Source organism: Arvicanthis niloticus, chromosome X (assembly GCF_011762505.2).
Source record: "Arvicanthis niloticus isolate mArvNil1 chromosome X, mArvNil1.pat.X, whole genome shotgun sequence".
In the NCBI taxonomy this organism is placed as follows: domain Eukaryota; kingdom Metazoa; phylum Chordata; class Mammalia; order Rodentia; family Muridae; genus Arvicanthis; species Arvicanthis niloticus.
Window position 1 is genome coordinate 89,700,626 of NC_047679.1, and position 17,412 is coordinate 89,718,037.

A 17,412-nucleotide genomic window follows, 5' to 3' on the forward strand; every position below is an offset into this window, starting at 1 on the left:
GAGATTTCTGTAATAATAAATAATAACTTAACATTTGGACAGTATTATCAAGCCCAGAACAATCAGTCTCAGACCAAATTATTCCCAGTGACCAAATGAAAACTGTAAGCTGGGCCAGTAAAACATGATGAAGTCCGTCTGAAGAAGAGGAGATTTAGAAGAATCGAAGGTCAAAATGTAAAAGAGAATGTAGTTCATTAGCCCTGCTTTCACATGTATAATAATTACTAGTTCCATTAGCATGTGGTACTTGCTATATTAGTATATACTTTACCATGTTTTTTCATTGTACCTTACGCTCTAATACTACAGTTTCCTCTGCAATTTCTCCTCCCAGCCCCACCCATACTTCCCCACTTCCCCTCCCCCCATCCATTCCTCCTCCTTTTCTCTTCAGAAAAGGGCAGGCCTCCCATGGATATAAAACAGCCACATCCAACAACCTTTAATTGCCAGTAGTTCAGTAGGAAGAGAGTGGAGCATCATGGACTGTATATATTGATTAAATTTAGAACATAGAGAAGTAATTTAAAATTTTATTACCATATATTAACTATACAAAATAATGAGAGTCATTATGCTATGTGATACATGTATATAATGTATTTAGATCATATTTGCCTCTTTCTTATCTTCCTTCATCCCTTTTTCTGGTCCTCTTTCTTGTCCTAAAATCTTCCTTCTCCTTTAATATTTTTTATTTAACCTGTATTCTACATGTGAGAGAAAACATAAGATGTTTAGAGTCTGGCTAATTTAACTTATTTTGTTGCTTTCCCAGTTGCATTCATTTTTCTACAAACATGATTTCACAAAATATAGTAAAAATTTTAAATTCTCCTCACATGATATAACTTATAGGTAATTATTAAATTTAATAAAAATTCTGTAACCACTAAAGCTAAAAGGAATTATGGCAGGTTCTTTCTTTCTTTCTTTCTTTTTTCTTTCTTTCTTTCTCTCTTTCTTTCTTTCTTCTTTCTTTCTTTCTTTTTTGTTCTTTTTTGTTCTTTCTTTCTCTCTCCTTTTCTTTCTCTCTTTCTCTTTCTTTCTTTCTTTCTTTCTTTCTTTCTTTCTTTCTTTCATGTTCTTTCTTTCTCTCCCTTTCTCTCTCTCTCTTCTTTCTTTCTTTCTTTCTTTTCTTGTGACAGAGTTCCTCTCTTTCTTTCCTTGCAACAGAGTGCCTCTAAGTATCCTTGGCTATCCTGAACCTTGATTTGGAGACCAGGCTGGCTTTGAACTCAGAGATTCACCAGCCTCTGCCTCTCCAGTGCTGGGATTAAAGTCATGTACCACCACAACCTAGCAGCAAACCATTTCTTATTCCAGCAGTTATTGTTAATGCTATACTTAGGTTCACTTACAGTAAATGTCCCTTTATAAAGTGACATGATAACTTGTATTTGGATAATTAACATAGTGCTAAATTAGTACTAAGTAATACTTAATTAATCTACTGAGGTTCCATTGTAGCTAGGTTTGATTTTTCTTTACATAAAAACCAGGAATTCATTCAAAAGACACTTTTAGAACCTCGTTTGTGTCTGTGAAGGTCAACTCATATGGGGGGGGAGGCTAGAATGAGAATAAGAGGACACTTGGACATAAACATTTCTTTAGAAATTACACACGTTTTCCAGTTCATTCTTTGAGTTGGATGAAACAGAAATATCCCCAGATTTTGACACAAGAGCCTAAATAACAGTGAAATTCAGAATAAATATTAAATTCTTAAAACCTAGGCTAGACTGTGCTATCAAAGTACCTTTCTGGGACATGCAGTATACAGAGAGTAAAATGATGATATCCTTCAGTGTGCTGGAGCTCTGCCATTGGCCATAATGACATTCACCCTACCTGTTTTAGCTGCTTGCTTGGCAAAAGATGAACATTGTCTGCCAAGACAGTATACCCCAACTTTCCTGAAACTGGTGTGTATGTAAAAAGTTTTCTTGATTTTATAATGTAAAAACAGCCGAAATCACTTCGCAAATGAGGTACCCAGAAATAACAAGCAGACATCAAGAAATGTCAGTGTTAAAACAGCTAAGAAATTGGGGCTGAGGGCCATTGGCAATCAACATCTAAGCTTGCATCAACTTAAAGTGTGAAAAGTTTGTGCCAATGGCTGGACTGAAAAAATAAAAGTAATAGAGAAAAGAAGAAAATGAAAAAAAAAAGTTTGCACCATTTGACCATTATGATCATCAGCATAGGATTTTAAGGGACTGTGAATTGCTCATTCAGAGATTGTATATGAACAACAGAAAGTAGAGTTTCACTGTGGGAATGTCAAGGGAGCTTACACATTCGCTTATGTATATTGAAAGTCGTTAATGTCCTCATTTACTTGAACTTTGCTAAACTGTCTTGTTAGCCTTTGGACAGGCAAATGTCTTCTCTTAGCTTGGTAAATTTGAGTGAATACATGAGAGAGCGATGCTCTTTCTGAGATGACAGACTCCTGGTGTATTGACCAGACTTGCATTAAACATGTCCTCCCTTACCTCCTGTTTGCCACTGCTTTTTCCATAGGAGCTGTGAAATCAGCTGCAACTGAAAATGTCTGACAGCTTGGATAACGAAGAAAAACCCCCAGCTCCCCCACTGAGGATGAACAGTAACAACCGAGATTCTTCAGCACTCAACCACAGCTCCAAACCACTGCCCATGGCTCCAGAAGAGAAGAATAAGAAAGCCAGGCTTCGCTCTATCTTCCCAGGAGGAGGGGATAAAAGTAAAGTATCAGTGGCCGGGCGTTCAAAAGGGGCCAGTTTATTCTTTGATTGGCACTTTCTTGCTTGTTTAGTCTGTTCTGGAGCATAGGATGCTCTGGGCCTGCTTGACCTTTCATTTTGAGGTATTGCCTTTTGTCAGAGGATCATGTGTGACTGACTTCCTATGTGGTAACAGAAAATACACGTGCTGTGTTTGCCTCTCACATAAATTGAATTTGTAGATTTAAGGTAAGGGAGAGCATTGCAGGAACACTGGGTTGAGTGTATAGACAGCAACTGGCTTTCTGAGAACTTAAAGTAGAATTTAAAGCAAGTTATTCCAAACTCCGTGTTGTTCATCTGTGATAGTTAAGTGTTTAAGTAGATTGACTTTTGTATATCTTCTTGGTAACTGAAGATTCTGAGATACATATATGTGATTAAGTGCAAGTTACCCACAATACTGTCTTGTATGAATCACAAGGTAGGAAGGAAATATTTGTTTCTTCTATTCCTCTATCAGTTGTCACCTACATAGTCAGTTCCATGTTCATGAAAGACACAATATATTATCATTTGCCCTTGTGGTACCCATAATACAACTTGTTGCTTAACTAGTAGTGTATGCTACCACTTTATGATACTTGATTCTGTGAATTTTTTTTAGTAAGTAGCTTATAAGGTTGTATTAATTGCCAGAAAGGTAAAACATGGCTTCTGTAGATGTAACTATTGGACAGGATATGAGTACAGTAAGCATAAGGTTGCTTTCATCACTGAAATTGGCCAGAAGGGAAAGAAAGGTAATGTCTTTGAGGGAAAAGTCATTATTGATTGGTGTCTGCAAGGTAAAACAAGTAGTTTGAGGATGTTTTATACAGTGTTAATGAATTTATAATTTGTATCATAGGAAGAGGTGAAATTCTTGTTAGTAACTGTTGCTTCTCGTATGTTTATGTTTTCCCTCCATGGTGCAAGGATTGAAGAGAAGTAAAAGAATACTTATACAAGGGATCTGTGACCTTATAAGGGGATTTTGTTGCAAATACTTAAGTAGATCTTAAAAACTATCTTCTGAATATAAAGGGTGGATTGAAAATTGAAGATCACTATCTAGAGACTCATTCATAGTAATCATGGCAAAGAAAAGATCCCTATACCACATCTGCTACATTTGCACACAGTGGATGAATAATAGATGGCTCTACACAAATCTTTGTTGCAATTGAAAGTGCGTACTTTTAGTGTCTTTGAATAATCTCACTTGTCCTTCTGAAGAGCAGGAGTTTAGGAAAGTGAAAGGGATTTTGTGTCAATAGTTCAAGTGACCTCATGGTGAAACCACTGCTAATCTCCAGAATAGTATTCTCAAATCTTCTCGGGGAAAAAAAAAAATGTCTGAGCCAAATTTTCTTGAACTATTATGCAAACAGAGGATCCTGGTTGACTTCATCTCTCAATCTGGGATGGCTTGAACAGTTCTTTCTTAGAGAAATTCAAGACTACTTGAAGGATATTAACTTTGAATTTAAAAGTCTTGTTGATTCCTACCACCCATTTGGTACTATATGCATTTGCCAATATGTACATATTCTAGGATAAACACTGTATTTAATACCAGCCACATGTTGACTTTTAGTTCCTATAGCAATGTATGATCAAGCCATTCAAGAGGACAAGGTAATCATACTTTGTTTAGTAGTTGAAAATCTCACAAAGGTTCTTAAGGTACTAATGTGAGGAATTCTTACACCATTACTAATGTTGAATCCTTAATATAAGAGGCATTAGCTAGTTTGACAAAAGCTTGGTATTAGTGCAACCCAGAAGATTTGGCAAGAGACAGTGAGATGTCTTTCAGGATCTCTGCCTGAAGGCAGTGAAATTTTGGATCAAGTAGAACTTATAAATGATGAAATTGTTGTGTAACTAAATTTGACTATGAATGTGTTCACACTAATATGGGATAGTGTATTTTATAGGAAGATCTTCAGAGAGGTTCTTCTATGCAGAGGTGATTATTCTAAGATACAGTAAAGATAATTAGGAGGTTTTGAGACTGGAAGATAAAGTTAAAAGGAAGGGAGCTATTTATCATCATCATCATCATCATCATCATCATTATAGAAAAATATTCTAAGGAAACTCATGAACATTGAGATCTTTTCATATCATATGTTACCTGTTCAAAACATTTATTTTGAAGAATTCTATAACCAGGTGCTATGAAAAATCACCAGAAAGCATATTAAATAAAACTTTTAAGCTGTCAATTATAATTTACTATGTTACTGGACGGCTGACACTCTACCTTTAGAGAAAGCTTGGATGATTTAACTGCACTTACAAAGAAGTTGCTATAGCAGGGTTTTCTTTTTAAAGACTGTAATACGAAGACATTAATGTCAAAAAGATCACGTAGTGGAATGTAAATGCCTACACTGAATAGCTGATAAGTTGCCTTCACAGCATGAACAAGTTCATTGAACTTAATGCAAAATTGGTTACATTTTTCCCAAAGAGCCATAAGCCACATGTCTTCTTTACAATGGGGTTAAGTAATTAAATAATGCTGTTTATATTCATCATCTTGATACAGCTTCAAGATGGGATGTCAACGACTCTAAGTACATTTTTATAAATGATTTCAACCAACAGTTCACCACTGTCATCTTCATTTTCAATCCCATAAAAAGTAATCTGTATATTCTTATCAGCCCTGGAAATCATCTCAGGATCTAAACTAAACAACGGCAAGCCTTTCATCATGAGTATTCTAAATGATGAAAACACTTCTTGATCTTTTTATTTAGTGTTTTATTGTTGTTATTATTATAGCATGTAAATTATTTATAAGATATTTGAAAAGATCACTTGTGACCTTATTTCTAATGTCCATGCTTTTCTCTCTTATCTCCAAAATTTCCTCAGTTAAACTTTGCAAGCTTTGGGTTTTTCTAGAAACCTGAAGACCCTCATGGGTGAGGAGAGAATATTGTTTCTCCGTCCATGTTTTTTGATGGCAGTTTCAGTAACATCACAGTCAGTTTTGAATTAAAAATAACTGTAAAATGCATTGAACTTGCTCAGGCAAGGATGATTGTGACTGTCGCTCAGTCATGCAGCTTCTATGCACCTGGATTTCTATCACCTGTTAAATGAGGATGGCAGGGTTTACCTCGCCTTACCAAATCTTTGTGATGACTTTAGGTAGTTGTAATTGCCTGAGTGATACAAAATTAACTACTGCTAGGTAGTTGTGAGTTATGTTTGTGGAATTTAACAGCTTCCACAACCAATAACCTAGGTTATTGAACTTACAGCTTTTTAAATTAATTTTTGCCCCTACTGGAATCTATATGTCAATTATAGAGCACTTTAAAAAGAAAAGAAATATTTTTAGACTTGTATAAGCCAATGGTAACTGAATCAATTTTTTCCTCATAGACCCTCTTTTGCTCATCATATCATCAAAATTATTTATCACTGTCAACTTGAAAAAGAAAATAAGCATTTAGAAAATAAAAATCACTCATAATCATAAATCCCAGAAATTATGCTAACATGTTGGTGGATTTATTTCTAGATTCTTCATGTGTGTGTTACTTGTTTATAACTTTGTATATGTAATATTATAATGTATATATACAGCTTTGTATTCTGCTTTTATGGTCACCATTTTCTCAAGAACATTTGCCTCCATTTGAAAGTCTGTAAATGTAGTTTTAATGGTGCATAACATGTAACATATGGTGGCATCATGCTTAATTTAGCTATTTTCCTTTTCTTTTTAGATATCTTAGGGATGTTTCATAATATATTCCCATTCTATATAGCATATACTTCATTACTTAATTGAAAATAGTTTGGTTGACCCAGTGGGAAATCTGAAAATTTCTGTCTGTATTAGAGAACATCTATAGGTTGATTGTTTTTGTTTAAATCTCTTTAATAGCTACATTTTATTGACCAAATGGAACAAGAGATGGGCAAAAGAAAAAATATGGAGTAGATTTCATTTTGAGATTGAAAATCTGTCATTGTTGGTGACTCTTCTACAAGCCGAGTCTTGGTGTTAAAACAATGTAGGAGGCACAGTTTGGCACTGTTTATTGACACTGTACTATACACAATTTGAAGGATTTAAACCAAAAAATGAATGTAGTAAATAAGTGGTTTGATTTTACTCTCTAGACAGTGTGAGGTTGTTTATGTTTCTCTTTTGTGGACTACTAGAAAGCTTAGAGCCAAATATGTGGTGCATACATAGCAGTTACAATGACACTTCTTGGTTTGCATGCACTTTGTCCCACCTGGGGTCCAGCTTCATTTTAGGTTCTTCATTTTTGTTTTTGTTTTTTTTCCTTTACATGCTTATCTATTTTGAATATATGGGTTCATGTTGCATTTTGTGTATTCTTGTGTGTCAGCTGGTATCCAGTTTGGATACCAGTCAGGTGGTGAATAAGTAAGCTTATGAATAGATATATAACTATAAATAAACCAGTGAGGAGAAAGCAATGAGGCAAATAAATGCAACAAGGACCCTGAAAATGAAACAGTGTACCCAAGGCAATCAGTTTTAGGGAGTTAAAGCTGGAAGAACATATGAAAGAGAAGCAGGCAAGGTTACACTTGGAGTTGGCCTCTTCTTCATGACATCTGTTTCTCATGTATTTGTATTTTATATCTCATACTGCTCTTGAACCTCAGGTATGTTTTGGAAGAGGCACAATGTCCTGTGAAGGGCTGCATCTTTAGAGAACCCATTTAATATGTATATTTTTGTGGGGGAAATTTGGAGAGATCTGTAGCTTATTGACCTGGGGAATGATATATGATGACCCCTTTGCTTGGAGGAAACAGTGGGATAAAAATCAAATTGTGGTATATAGAAAATTATCACTCATTGCTGACTACTCTCCGGGTGCCAGTCTGTGCTGCAGGGACCATGCATGAACATTCCTTGTTTTAGACTCTTTTTTTCAGCTATGAGAGTATAAGCTTACAGCATTTAAATATGTAGTCCAGGACCACCAGGAAGCCAGAACCATTTATGAATGTCAACATGAGGCTGTCATTTTCCTTGTGCTCATCTGATCATGTCCATGAAACATCCAGCTCATGAATTAAGCTTGTAGCTATTCTTGCAGAATCGGGTAACACTTTCAGGTTTCATCTGTACATACTGTTTTTATAGTCATTGAAGACCAGGCAGAAGGAAAGTAGCTGAATCTTTTCCCCAAGGAAATGAACTATACATAAAGAAACTTCAAATAGGCTGATTAGATCCTATGAATTGCTTTAGCAACTTCCCAAATGGAGGAAAGTAAAGTTTACATATTTTCCCAACTGCATACTGAGGTTTAAAGTCACGTGCCTCAATCCTCCTGTGAGGTAAGGCTTTCCTTGACACCACTTTATACAAGAAACACTAAATGCCTCCCATAAAGCTGACCCAGTACTTAAAACTTGACAGCCCTAGTAAACACTCAAGCCTTAGTTCAGTGATTTCTTGTCCAAACAAATGAAAGCAATCGAACTTGTTTTGAAAATATGTTTTAACCAGTGGAATATTCAAATGTAGAATTTTTTAAGGAAAAGAAAAGGAGAAACAGGTGAATTAGCAACAATGGCCTTGATAATTTTTTTCCTCACAGGCTTGTCTTGCTCTTAGCTCACCTTACTAGCAGTACACAACTAGATTTTTTAATGCACATTTTTTTTCTGCCATTACTGGGTTCTTTTGAAGACTTTTAAACTGTTTCCTATAACGGTTGAATTGTTTGATGCTTATAAAATTAAAATATTGGATAAGTGTATTAAGATTGAACAGAAGGAGTGCCCATTATTTTTTTTTCTCTTGCACTAAGCCAGCCATGTTCCTTGCTTGCTTTTTTATTCAGATTCAGTGTGCATTTTGCCCAAGATGCTAGGTTTAAGCAAGAAATAGTTCTGTGGAAACATTTTAATTTTTTTCATTTTTTTTCTTTTTACCTGCACTTCAAAGTCAATTTCTTTAAGCATTTAGAGCCAACATTAAAAGTGGTGTTTTCAGGCTGGACCTAGGCCTCCTCACTCATATGTAGCAGATGTGCAGCTTGACCTTCATGTGGGTCCTAAACAACTGGAATGGCGGCTGTCCCAAAAACTATTGCTTGTTTGTGGGATATATTCTTACAGCTGGGCTGCCTTGTCTGGCCTCAGTGGGAGAAGAAGTGCCTAGCCTCACAGAGACTTGAAGTGCCAGGGTGGAGGGGATACCCAGGGGACCTCCACTTGCTCAGAGGAGAAGGATTATGGAATGGGGCAGTGAATGGGATGTAAAGTAAATAAGTTAAAAAATATAAATTAAAAAAAATAACTTAGCAGATGAGATGGTACAACAAGTAAAAGCACTTGTGTCCATGCCCAGTGATATGAGGTCCATTTGAGGGACATTCATGGTAAAAGGAGAGAACCTTTTCTTGTAGGTTGTCCTCTGATCATCACATGCCAATTAAGGTATACACCTACCAACCCATAACCATGCACGCACACACACACACGTACACTAAATTTTAAAACATTTAAAAATAGTCATTTGTAAAAAAAATAGCAGATTATAAACATTTGCTCTTTGTAATATTTCATATCTTGTCTTACCACTACAACTAACCTCTGGTGGTTAAAACCATTTTTTCCTTCCCAAATGAAACAAAGTAAGTCTGCTAGCCCATTAATAACATCATGTGAAATTATTTGCAATTATCTATTGAATTTATACCTGCATTACAGTGCAGACTAGAATGTATATATCACGGCAAATGACATGTTTTTAAAATAATATTTTTGCTTTATTAAAGTTTGTGTAACCAATGCCAATGATAAGAAAAAAATCAATAATTAACTGTTACCTTAGAAGAAAAAAAAAAGTTGTGTTTTATGCCTGATTTTCCACTGCCATTACCACATAGTATTTCAAATATTCTCAATTGTAACATAATAAATTTTAAGGCTCCCAAATGGGAAACTAGACAATTACGTTTCCTGCTGTGTAAGGAAAGATTTACATGTCAGAAGGAAAGATTTACATGTCATGAACTCAGGAGGTAAGAAATTCCTGTGGGTCTCCTCCAAATAAGATATTTGTACGTAGAGCCAGAGTATTAGGGACTAGAAGCTCGGCAGAAATCAGTCCCCCTGGCATTATTGCTTTCACAAAGAGCACCTGCTACTTTGACACCACCTGTAGGCTTATTGTTGCCCTAGGAAGAACTAGTCTGAGATACTTATACTTAAGTATAAAAAGAGCTGCAAAAGGCTTTCCACTTGGGAGTGACAACACAGTGCACACCATGCTCCCTGCCTGTGAATCAGAGGGTGAAACAAAATGATAGCAAAATGAAGTAAAAGAGTAGCAATTCCATATTTAATGCCCTGTCCTTCGTGGTTAATTATATAGTAAAGTATTTTAAATCTCACAAACAACAAAGGCCATATTTTTATAGAAAGTCTGTGAATCACAGAAAGGATCTCTCAACTAGATAAAGGAGCAACTCACAAAGAATTGCCTGTTAGGAAAAATGAATGTTATCATCCAGAGAGTGTAGATAACACTTTACAGACGGCTCTTCCAGAGGACCCAGGTTCAATTCCCAGCATCCACATGGCAGCTCATAACTGCCTGTAACTTCAAGATCTAACCTTACACTCTTACACAGACATACGTGCAGGCAAAACAGCAATGTAAATAAAATAAAAATAAATAAATTTAAAAAATAGTCTTTATGTCTTTCCATCAAAGCTTTGCTTTCCCAGAAAAAAAAAATATGGACATTGAGTTATAAAATAGCTTGTGAGTGTGGTGGGTCTCTGACCAAGTCATGCCCACTTCCCTTGCCAAAAATGGCTCCTCCTACTTGTGCAGGCTATTTGTGCTTCACTTAGACACAGCAGAAGGGACAGGGAGGGATTCTCTTGTGCCAAGCCAATGGTTATTGGATAAAGCTATTTCCCAGAAATGTTCAAATCTGTGGGAACTCCAATTCAACTGGACTATTAAATTGCTTTATTGGATTTCCATTATCTCTAAGGACTTCATGGAATACCATGAAATAGAGACATGGGAGCAAGTGGACAATCCATAGATCTGAGTTGTATTCTGACTTTAAACACAAATGTAATTTATTGGTTTGTCAGTTCAGAAATAAGACAGTCTGGAGAATGTCTAAACTGCTCCTATCTTTCACCCAGACAATAGTTGTGTTGGCTTTTTATGTGTCCAGCACAGTGGTGAACATTGTAACAGAGCAAGCTCCTTATCCTCACGAAGTTTCCAACTGCAAAATCAATACATGCATGCATGCACATACATGCCCAAACACATGTGTACACAGAGGGAGAGAGGGACAGAGGAAAACAGAGAATCAGAGAGAGATTATAGGAAATACTTAGGAATTGACGTTAGAAGTGAAAGATGTAGTAATAGGTAGATCCTTTCATTCCTCTATTGCATCCCCAACATTCATTCTCAGCCTTAGTGAAGCCTGATACTAACCAAGTACCTTAACAGCACAGCACTTACTTGTCTTCAGAAAAGCTCCCTTATCTCATCCACCTGTTCACAAACCTTTCCCACACATTCTTCACCATTATCTCTAGTTTCCTCTTTCTGTCTTTCTTGATTTTCAAGACTATTCCCCATGTGTTTACTGTTGTCTTCTCATTTATTATATTTGCTGTATGCTTTCTTCTGACCTTTTACTTCTACCATCTTTCCTACTTCCTTATAGACTGTTTATCTATCTGGTCCTTGTGACTTGTTTTTTACTCCTCCCTCTAGTTCACTCAGATACATTTATTATACATAAAAATTCATTTATTCTAGAACATTTATTCTCTATTATTCCAATTTACGTCCTAGTTTTCTCTAGTCTGGTAATATTGTTCTAGTTTATTAAGCTCATTCTCCCAGTTAATTTGCAACTTTAAAGTATTGTTTCAGTCCCTAATGTATCAACTAGCATAATCTGTCACTGCAATGAAGTTTAATTAAATATTTACTTCTTAACTGAACCTTGACTGATTCAAAGAAAATAAAAGGAATCCGATGGTTACTCTGTGTAGCAATTGGAGGTCCTAGAACAAGTAAGACTCACCTGACAGTTTTCTAAAACAAATCACAGAATGTAAACAGTGTTATTGAGGGTTTTCACCTGGGGGAAACTTGTTGTCTCTATGTCTCTTGAATTCTACCCAACTATGGTGCCAATATATGTTTTGACATGAGTGATATCTCACAAGAAATGTGACTGAGTGAATATAAAGTCATTTCCTCCAATTGGGTTACATCAATGACACCATCAACAAATTCTTTTATAAAAATTACTTTATAATGTAACTTTCACTTTCTTGGCCTTCTTGGTGGAGCTGGGTCATTATTTTGTCATTAATAACACACAGCATATAATCATGGTCTGTCTCTGTAGGGTCATTTCATGCAGTAAAGGCCATCTATCTATTCATTCATTTGTTCGTTCATTTGATCTGTTATGAAACATTGAATCTTGTACTGTTCAGGGGCAAAGAAGGTATAAATTACAATTCCTGCCTTTAAGAAACTGATGGCTTGGTAAGAGGCAAGTTGGTTAATGAGTAGAATTTACTATGGTAAACAGAAAGTAGTATAAATTTACTATGGTAAACAGAAGAGTAGTAAAAAGGGAAATTGGTTAAGACTGAAGGTTAAAGGAGTTAGAGACATCTTCTTGAATAAGATGACCACTACACTGAGGTCAGCCTTAAGACAAAAAGTATTTAAAAGTATACAAAAAGTATAGCTAGCCATACATGTAAAGAATAAGTAGCTTTTCTAGTACAAAGAGCAGCATTGCAAAGGCAGTAGGCATGAAACACTGCTTCATGTCGTCGTTTCATGGATATAATTAGAAGTTCAGACTAACTGGTATGAAGGATGGGAGGGGGAGGTAGCATGATGAAACTGGAGAAACAATTCAGATCAGAAATGACTAACTTAGGGACCAGTGCCACTAGAAGTAGTCTAGGAAATGCAAATGCACTATTTAGAAAGGAGCATTAATAAGTGAGGGATGGATCAGGTAGCAAAAAGAGGAGCTGGAGAAGGAAAGGAAGGAAATGTAGTTTCCTGTTGTTTCAGAAATATTTGCCATAAAGAGCCAGAGAGGCAGCTAACTGGAGATTTCTAAGTGCTAGTTAACTATACTGGGGTTGGGATTGTGCTGAAGTAAAGCTGAAAGTACCTATAGCATGTCGATAGTGTAGATGCTGAAATAAAGGAGATATGTTGACGAGATGACTCAAGGCAGAGTAGATGATGAGGAAAGGTGACCTAAGGCAGCTTGTAGTGAATGCAATCTAAACAACCATCAGGAAAACCCTCTTTTAATAAGTTCTTAAAAGGAGAAACCCAAAATATAGAACTGGATTCTACAAAAGATCTGTGTAGAGGAGTTTCTGGACATTTATGATCAACAATGTTGGTTCTTATTGAGAAAACAGTGGTTATAATGTGAGAAGAGGCACTTGTGAAAAGGAGAGATTAATGTGTGTCTTCGGGGAGATATTACAGTTGTTGGACAAGTGAGAGATAAAGTATAAATTGATTTTTGTAGACGTTTAACCCACATAAGGAGATGCTGAGTGATTACAAGAGGAAGCCACGGGAATGAGGAGGTTGAAGGGTTTATTTATTTATTTATTTATTTTTGAATGGAGAAATCTCAACATGTCTTTTAAGCCTAAAGGAAAGTTTCAGAGGAAAGGGAAAGACTGAAGAAGGAAGATGAAAAATAATCTTCCAAGAATTGTTAGTGTCCTAACTAGGGTTTGTTATCTTAATAATAATAATAATAATAATAATAATAATAGTAATAGTAATAGTAATAGTAATAATAATAATAATATAATCCATATTGTCATTAATTCCTCCAGTTGGCAATCCTTGGAAACTTTAGGATAGAAATGGAGGGAGTTTAGGGTTGCATTAAGTCAGGGTAGAGCTTTGCCAGACAACTGCTAGAAGAGCTCATGGGGTGAGAGTTCCTAAGACTGTAGAGTAGGGGCCATTTACATAGACCATAGGCCAGGGAGGTGGTAAAATTGCCTCAAAATAGAGAGAGCCAGAGAATGTAGGGCTTCTTGACAACATTGTAGAAATGATATAGGAATAAGGGTTTGACAGAATTTTAAGATTAGTAAAAGGGAAGCTTGATTTAGAGCATGAGAATACAAGATTGAATATTTCAGAGAAAAGGTCAGTCTGGTTAATAAAACCACCCAGAGTACTTGGCATTCTCCACTCCAGCCATACCTTATCTCTAACAGTTCTAAGTAGACATCAGTCATTGAAATTGTATATAAATCTCCATGGTATTCTGGTGCAAAGCCTGATTGAGAACCATTCCTTTAAAAGATGACATAGAGAGCAGATTTGAAAGACTAGAAAGGAGATGACACAGAACAGATCTGAGGAAGGTCAAGGATTCCTCAAAGGAAAGGGCATGAAGAAGTTACTTACTGACATCTCCTGTTTCAGAGTAATGTCAGAATAGAGATTAGAATGGAAGCCAGGAAGTCAAAACTCTTCAAAAGATGCAGGGCATGATTAGAAAGCGAGTGTGGCAATCACCTCAAAAGGAGAGTAAATTTGTAGGCAAGTTCAGAAACTATTGACCTCAAATAAACACTTTGGAATAAAATGACAGAAAATATAACATCATTCTGGCAGGAGGAATGGACATGAGATAGAAACGAATAAACAGCTTCCAAAAGGATACACGAGGAAGCATTCACTCTCATCAGATAAGCGGCAATCCACACATCTAGGGTAGGCTTGTGACACATCATTTTTAGCATAGATTTCCCCAGATAATGGTGATGTACAGAGAAATGTATGAATCTGAGGCAAGAAATGAGGAGAGCACTTAATGAATAGCTTTAATGTAGAAGACAGTTTTTTCTTAATGGTTTAAGGTCTAGCTCTAGAGAGAATACAGAATATTGGGATTGTGTAGAGAAGGGATAATAGATTACAAGAGAGGATTTTGTTTCCTTGTATGCTGATAGAATAGATCTAGATGGCAAAATATTAGATTTTGGAAGGTTTAGCTAGCCCTAAGGTAACAGGGAAAATTTATTCATACTACATGGTCCCAAAACCAAATGGCATTTTCGATTTGTGATGCAGCCAGTAATCTCTAGTTTTGCTCTCTGTTCTGGCAGAATATGGAAGCTACACATAGAAAGTGATGATCACTTGAATTTCTGTTCCCTGCAAATACCCACTTTGAGCTAATCAGGTTGAATCTTTGCCCACCAACTAAGTTGACATGAGTTTTAATATACATGACCAAGGGTCTCAGAATTCTTAGGGGAGATAAACTCATTGTAGAATTCCCAAGAAATTAAGTAAAATAAAAATCAGTTACCTAAGCTCCATTAAATCTCTACATATTTGCTCAGGGTTAGAGCAATAGTAGCTTTTTTTTTCTTCAAAAATTATGAAGTCATCAGTTATGTGGGTTACAAGCTTAGGTTCTTGGAATATATATATGACTTTTGTCATCTGTGTAAAGCTGAATATATAGTTTCAATGAGATAACCCTGGAATTTGTTCCTGGTGAGTCTTCCATAAAAGATGGTTATTGAATATTCGAGCACAATGCAGGTGCTAGAGACTAAGAATTAAGGTAAGGTTTGTTGTCAAGAGTTTTGAATTCTAGCTAGAGAGAAAGAATATATAATAATCCAGTATTGGAAAGTGCTATGCTTACTAATAAGCTTAGAATATATACTACGTGGTACTGTGAAACCATAAAATAAGGGACATTGAACTTTGTACATGGATTTGCATGGTGGAGGAAGTCCAAGAGAGAGAGTCTTCAACAAGAAAAGGACTGGTAAAGTACTGTGTCCAGTGTTTCTGAGGCTTTGATATGATCTCCAACACTATAAACAAAAATAAAACAAAAGTAACAATCAAATTGGAGTAATCCACACAGAGCTGGCAGAAGATGGAGATGGTAAGAAATTCAGTGTTCCAAGTCATAGCCTAGCACAAATAAAAGCTTGTAGGTAAGAGAAAACCTAGCTATCCAGGAAGCATAAAATGAATGTGGATAGTGGCTTCTATAGCAACAGTGGAACCTGGATGTGTAAACTGTGATCAGGTCATGAAATCTCTTAGATACCAAGTTTGGATGAGTGAATTTTAATACATAAGTCATTAGTTGAAGTTAAAGGCAAGAATAGAGTCGGGTCACAGAATAGAGAAATGAGTCAGAGGGTCAAAACTGGAGGCAGTGGGCCAGGAGGGAAATACCAATGCCTTGGACAAAGATAGTGACTTCTGAAACTATTTCAGGAGATAGAATAAAAAGAAAAATTATGAGCACAGTAAAAATCTAAGATGGCTCCCAAAGTGTTGGTTTTGTTATCTAGGCCAATGTAAGATTACTTAGTAGTTATGTGGCAACATTATGACTTAGATATACAACTCTCTTTATTTTAATTTTTTTCTTTTATTGAAAATAGTTTTTTTCTTACAATATATCGCGATTATGGTTTCTTCTAGTACTACTCTTTACAGTTCCTCCCTACCCCACCCAGTCTGGATCCACCTCTTTTCTATCCCTTAGAAAAGAAATAGGTATCTAAGGAATAATAATAAAATAAAATAAGATAAATCTAAAACAAACAAGTTATAGTATGACAAAACAACCAACAACAAAAAAAGAACCAAAGGAAAATACACTTTTAAAGACTCAGATATACCATCCTATGAATGTCAGTATGTTTTGTATTTCCTCATTTTTGCATACTTTATAGTCATTTTTTCTAATCATCTATTGGGAAGAGATAATATAATCTCTTCTTTGCTCCATTCTTCCCCAAAGAGGTGTCTCAGATTATGCTAGTCCTCAGGGTGGATAGCAGCACCATTTTCCTGAGATTAAAAAACCAGAGGAGGAGCAAATTTGGTTTTATTGCTTTTTGCAGTTGACCTCAAAGGAAGACAAAAAAACTAGCTATCAATCAACTTTCTAGAAAGACCCTTTGAGTCAAATCTATATAGAGATTTGTTCTCATGGAGTATTTATATCTAAGACAGTATGTCATAAATGTGCAGCTAGTAGGGAAGAAGGGAAAGTTAATTTACTGGCAAAGAGGATATGGATGAAGGTTGATATAAAGACATGGGGCATATAACAAGGGCTCTTCAACTGGAATCCAGAGGAATTATGAACTTCTGTAAGAAAATGCAAAATTGTGTATATATCTTTACTACTTTTTGATGAGCATAGGTCTTATAGATTTCTTCAGATTCTTCAAGTAGAATGGCCTCTATAGAGGATATCCAGACCTGGGTTGTCTGACATGAATGAAAACGACTTCAACAGGCTTCTGCATCCAACTGGACTACTTCCAAAGCTCCAGGGAACCTTGATAAATTATGAATTATGTATAATTTTCTATTGTTCTTTACTTAAAAGCCTTCTTCTCAAATTGTATCAAATATTTGATACTACACTATTTCAATCTGTCTTTGTCAGCCAGATTAGCGAGATCCTTGATGTAGGCTTGTGTCTAGGAGAAAAAAAATGTGTAGAGAAAAACTGCAGAAGGACAAAAGCATCACTAGCAAAGGTAAAACAAGTACAGTGATACTCAAAGA

At 35.8% G+C, this 17,412-nt stretch overlaps 1 protein-coding gene across 9 annotated transcripts in view; it reads left to right on the forward strand.

The window, feature by feature from the left end:
• The window catches only part of Pak3 (p21 (RAC1) activated kinase 3), a 259,192-nt gene that overhangs the window by 167,727 nt on the left and 74,053 nt on the right, over positions 1 to 17,412 (forward strand). For all 9 annotated transcript variants that reach the window (XM_076918848.1, XM_076918846.1, XM_076918850.1 and 6 more), the window contains one exon: positions 2,536 to 2,737. In XM_076918848.1, the coding sequence (XP_076774963.1) occupies positions 2,563 to 2,737 (175 nt within the window). In that variant the 5' untranslated portion in view covers positions 2,536 to 2,562. The remainder of the gene's footprint in view (positions 1 to 2,535; positions 2,738 to 17,412) is intronic.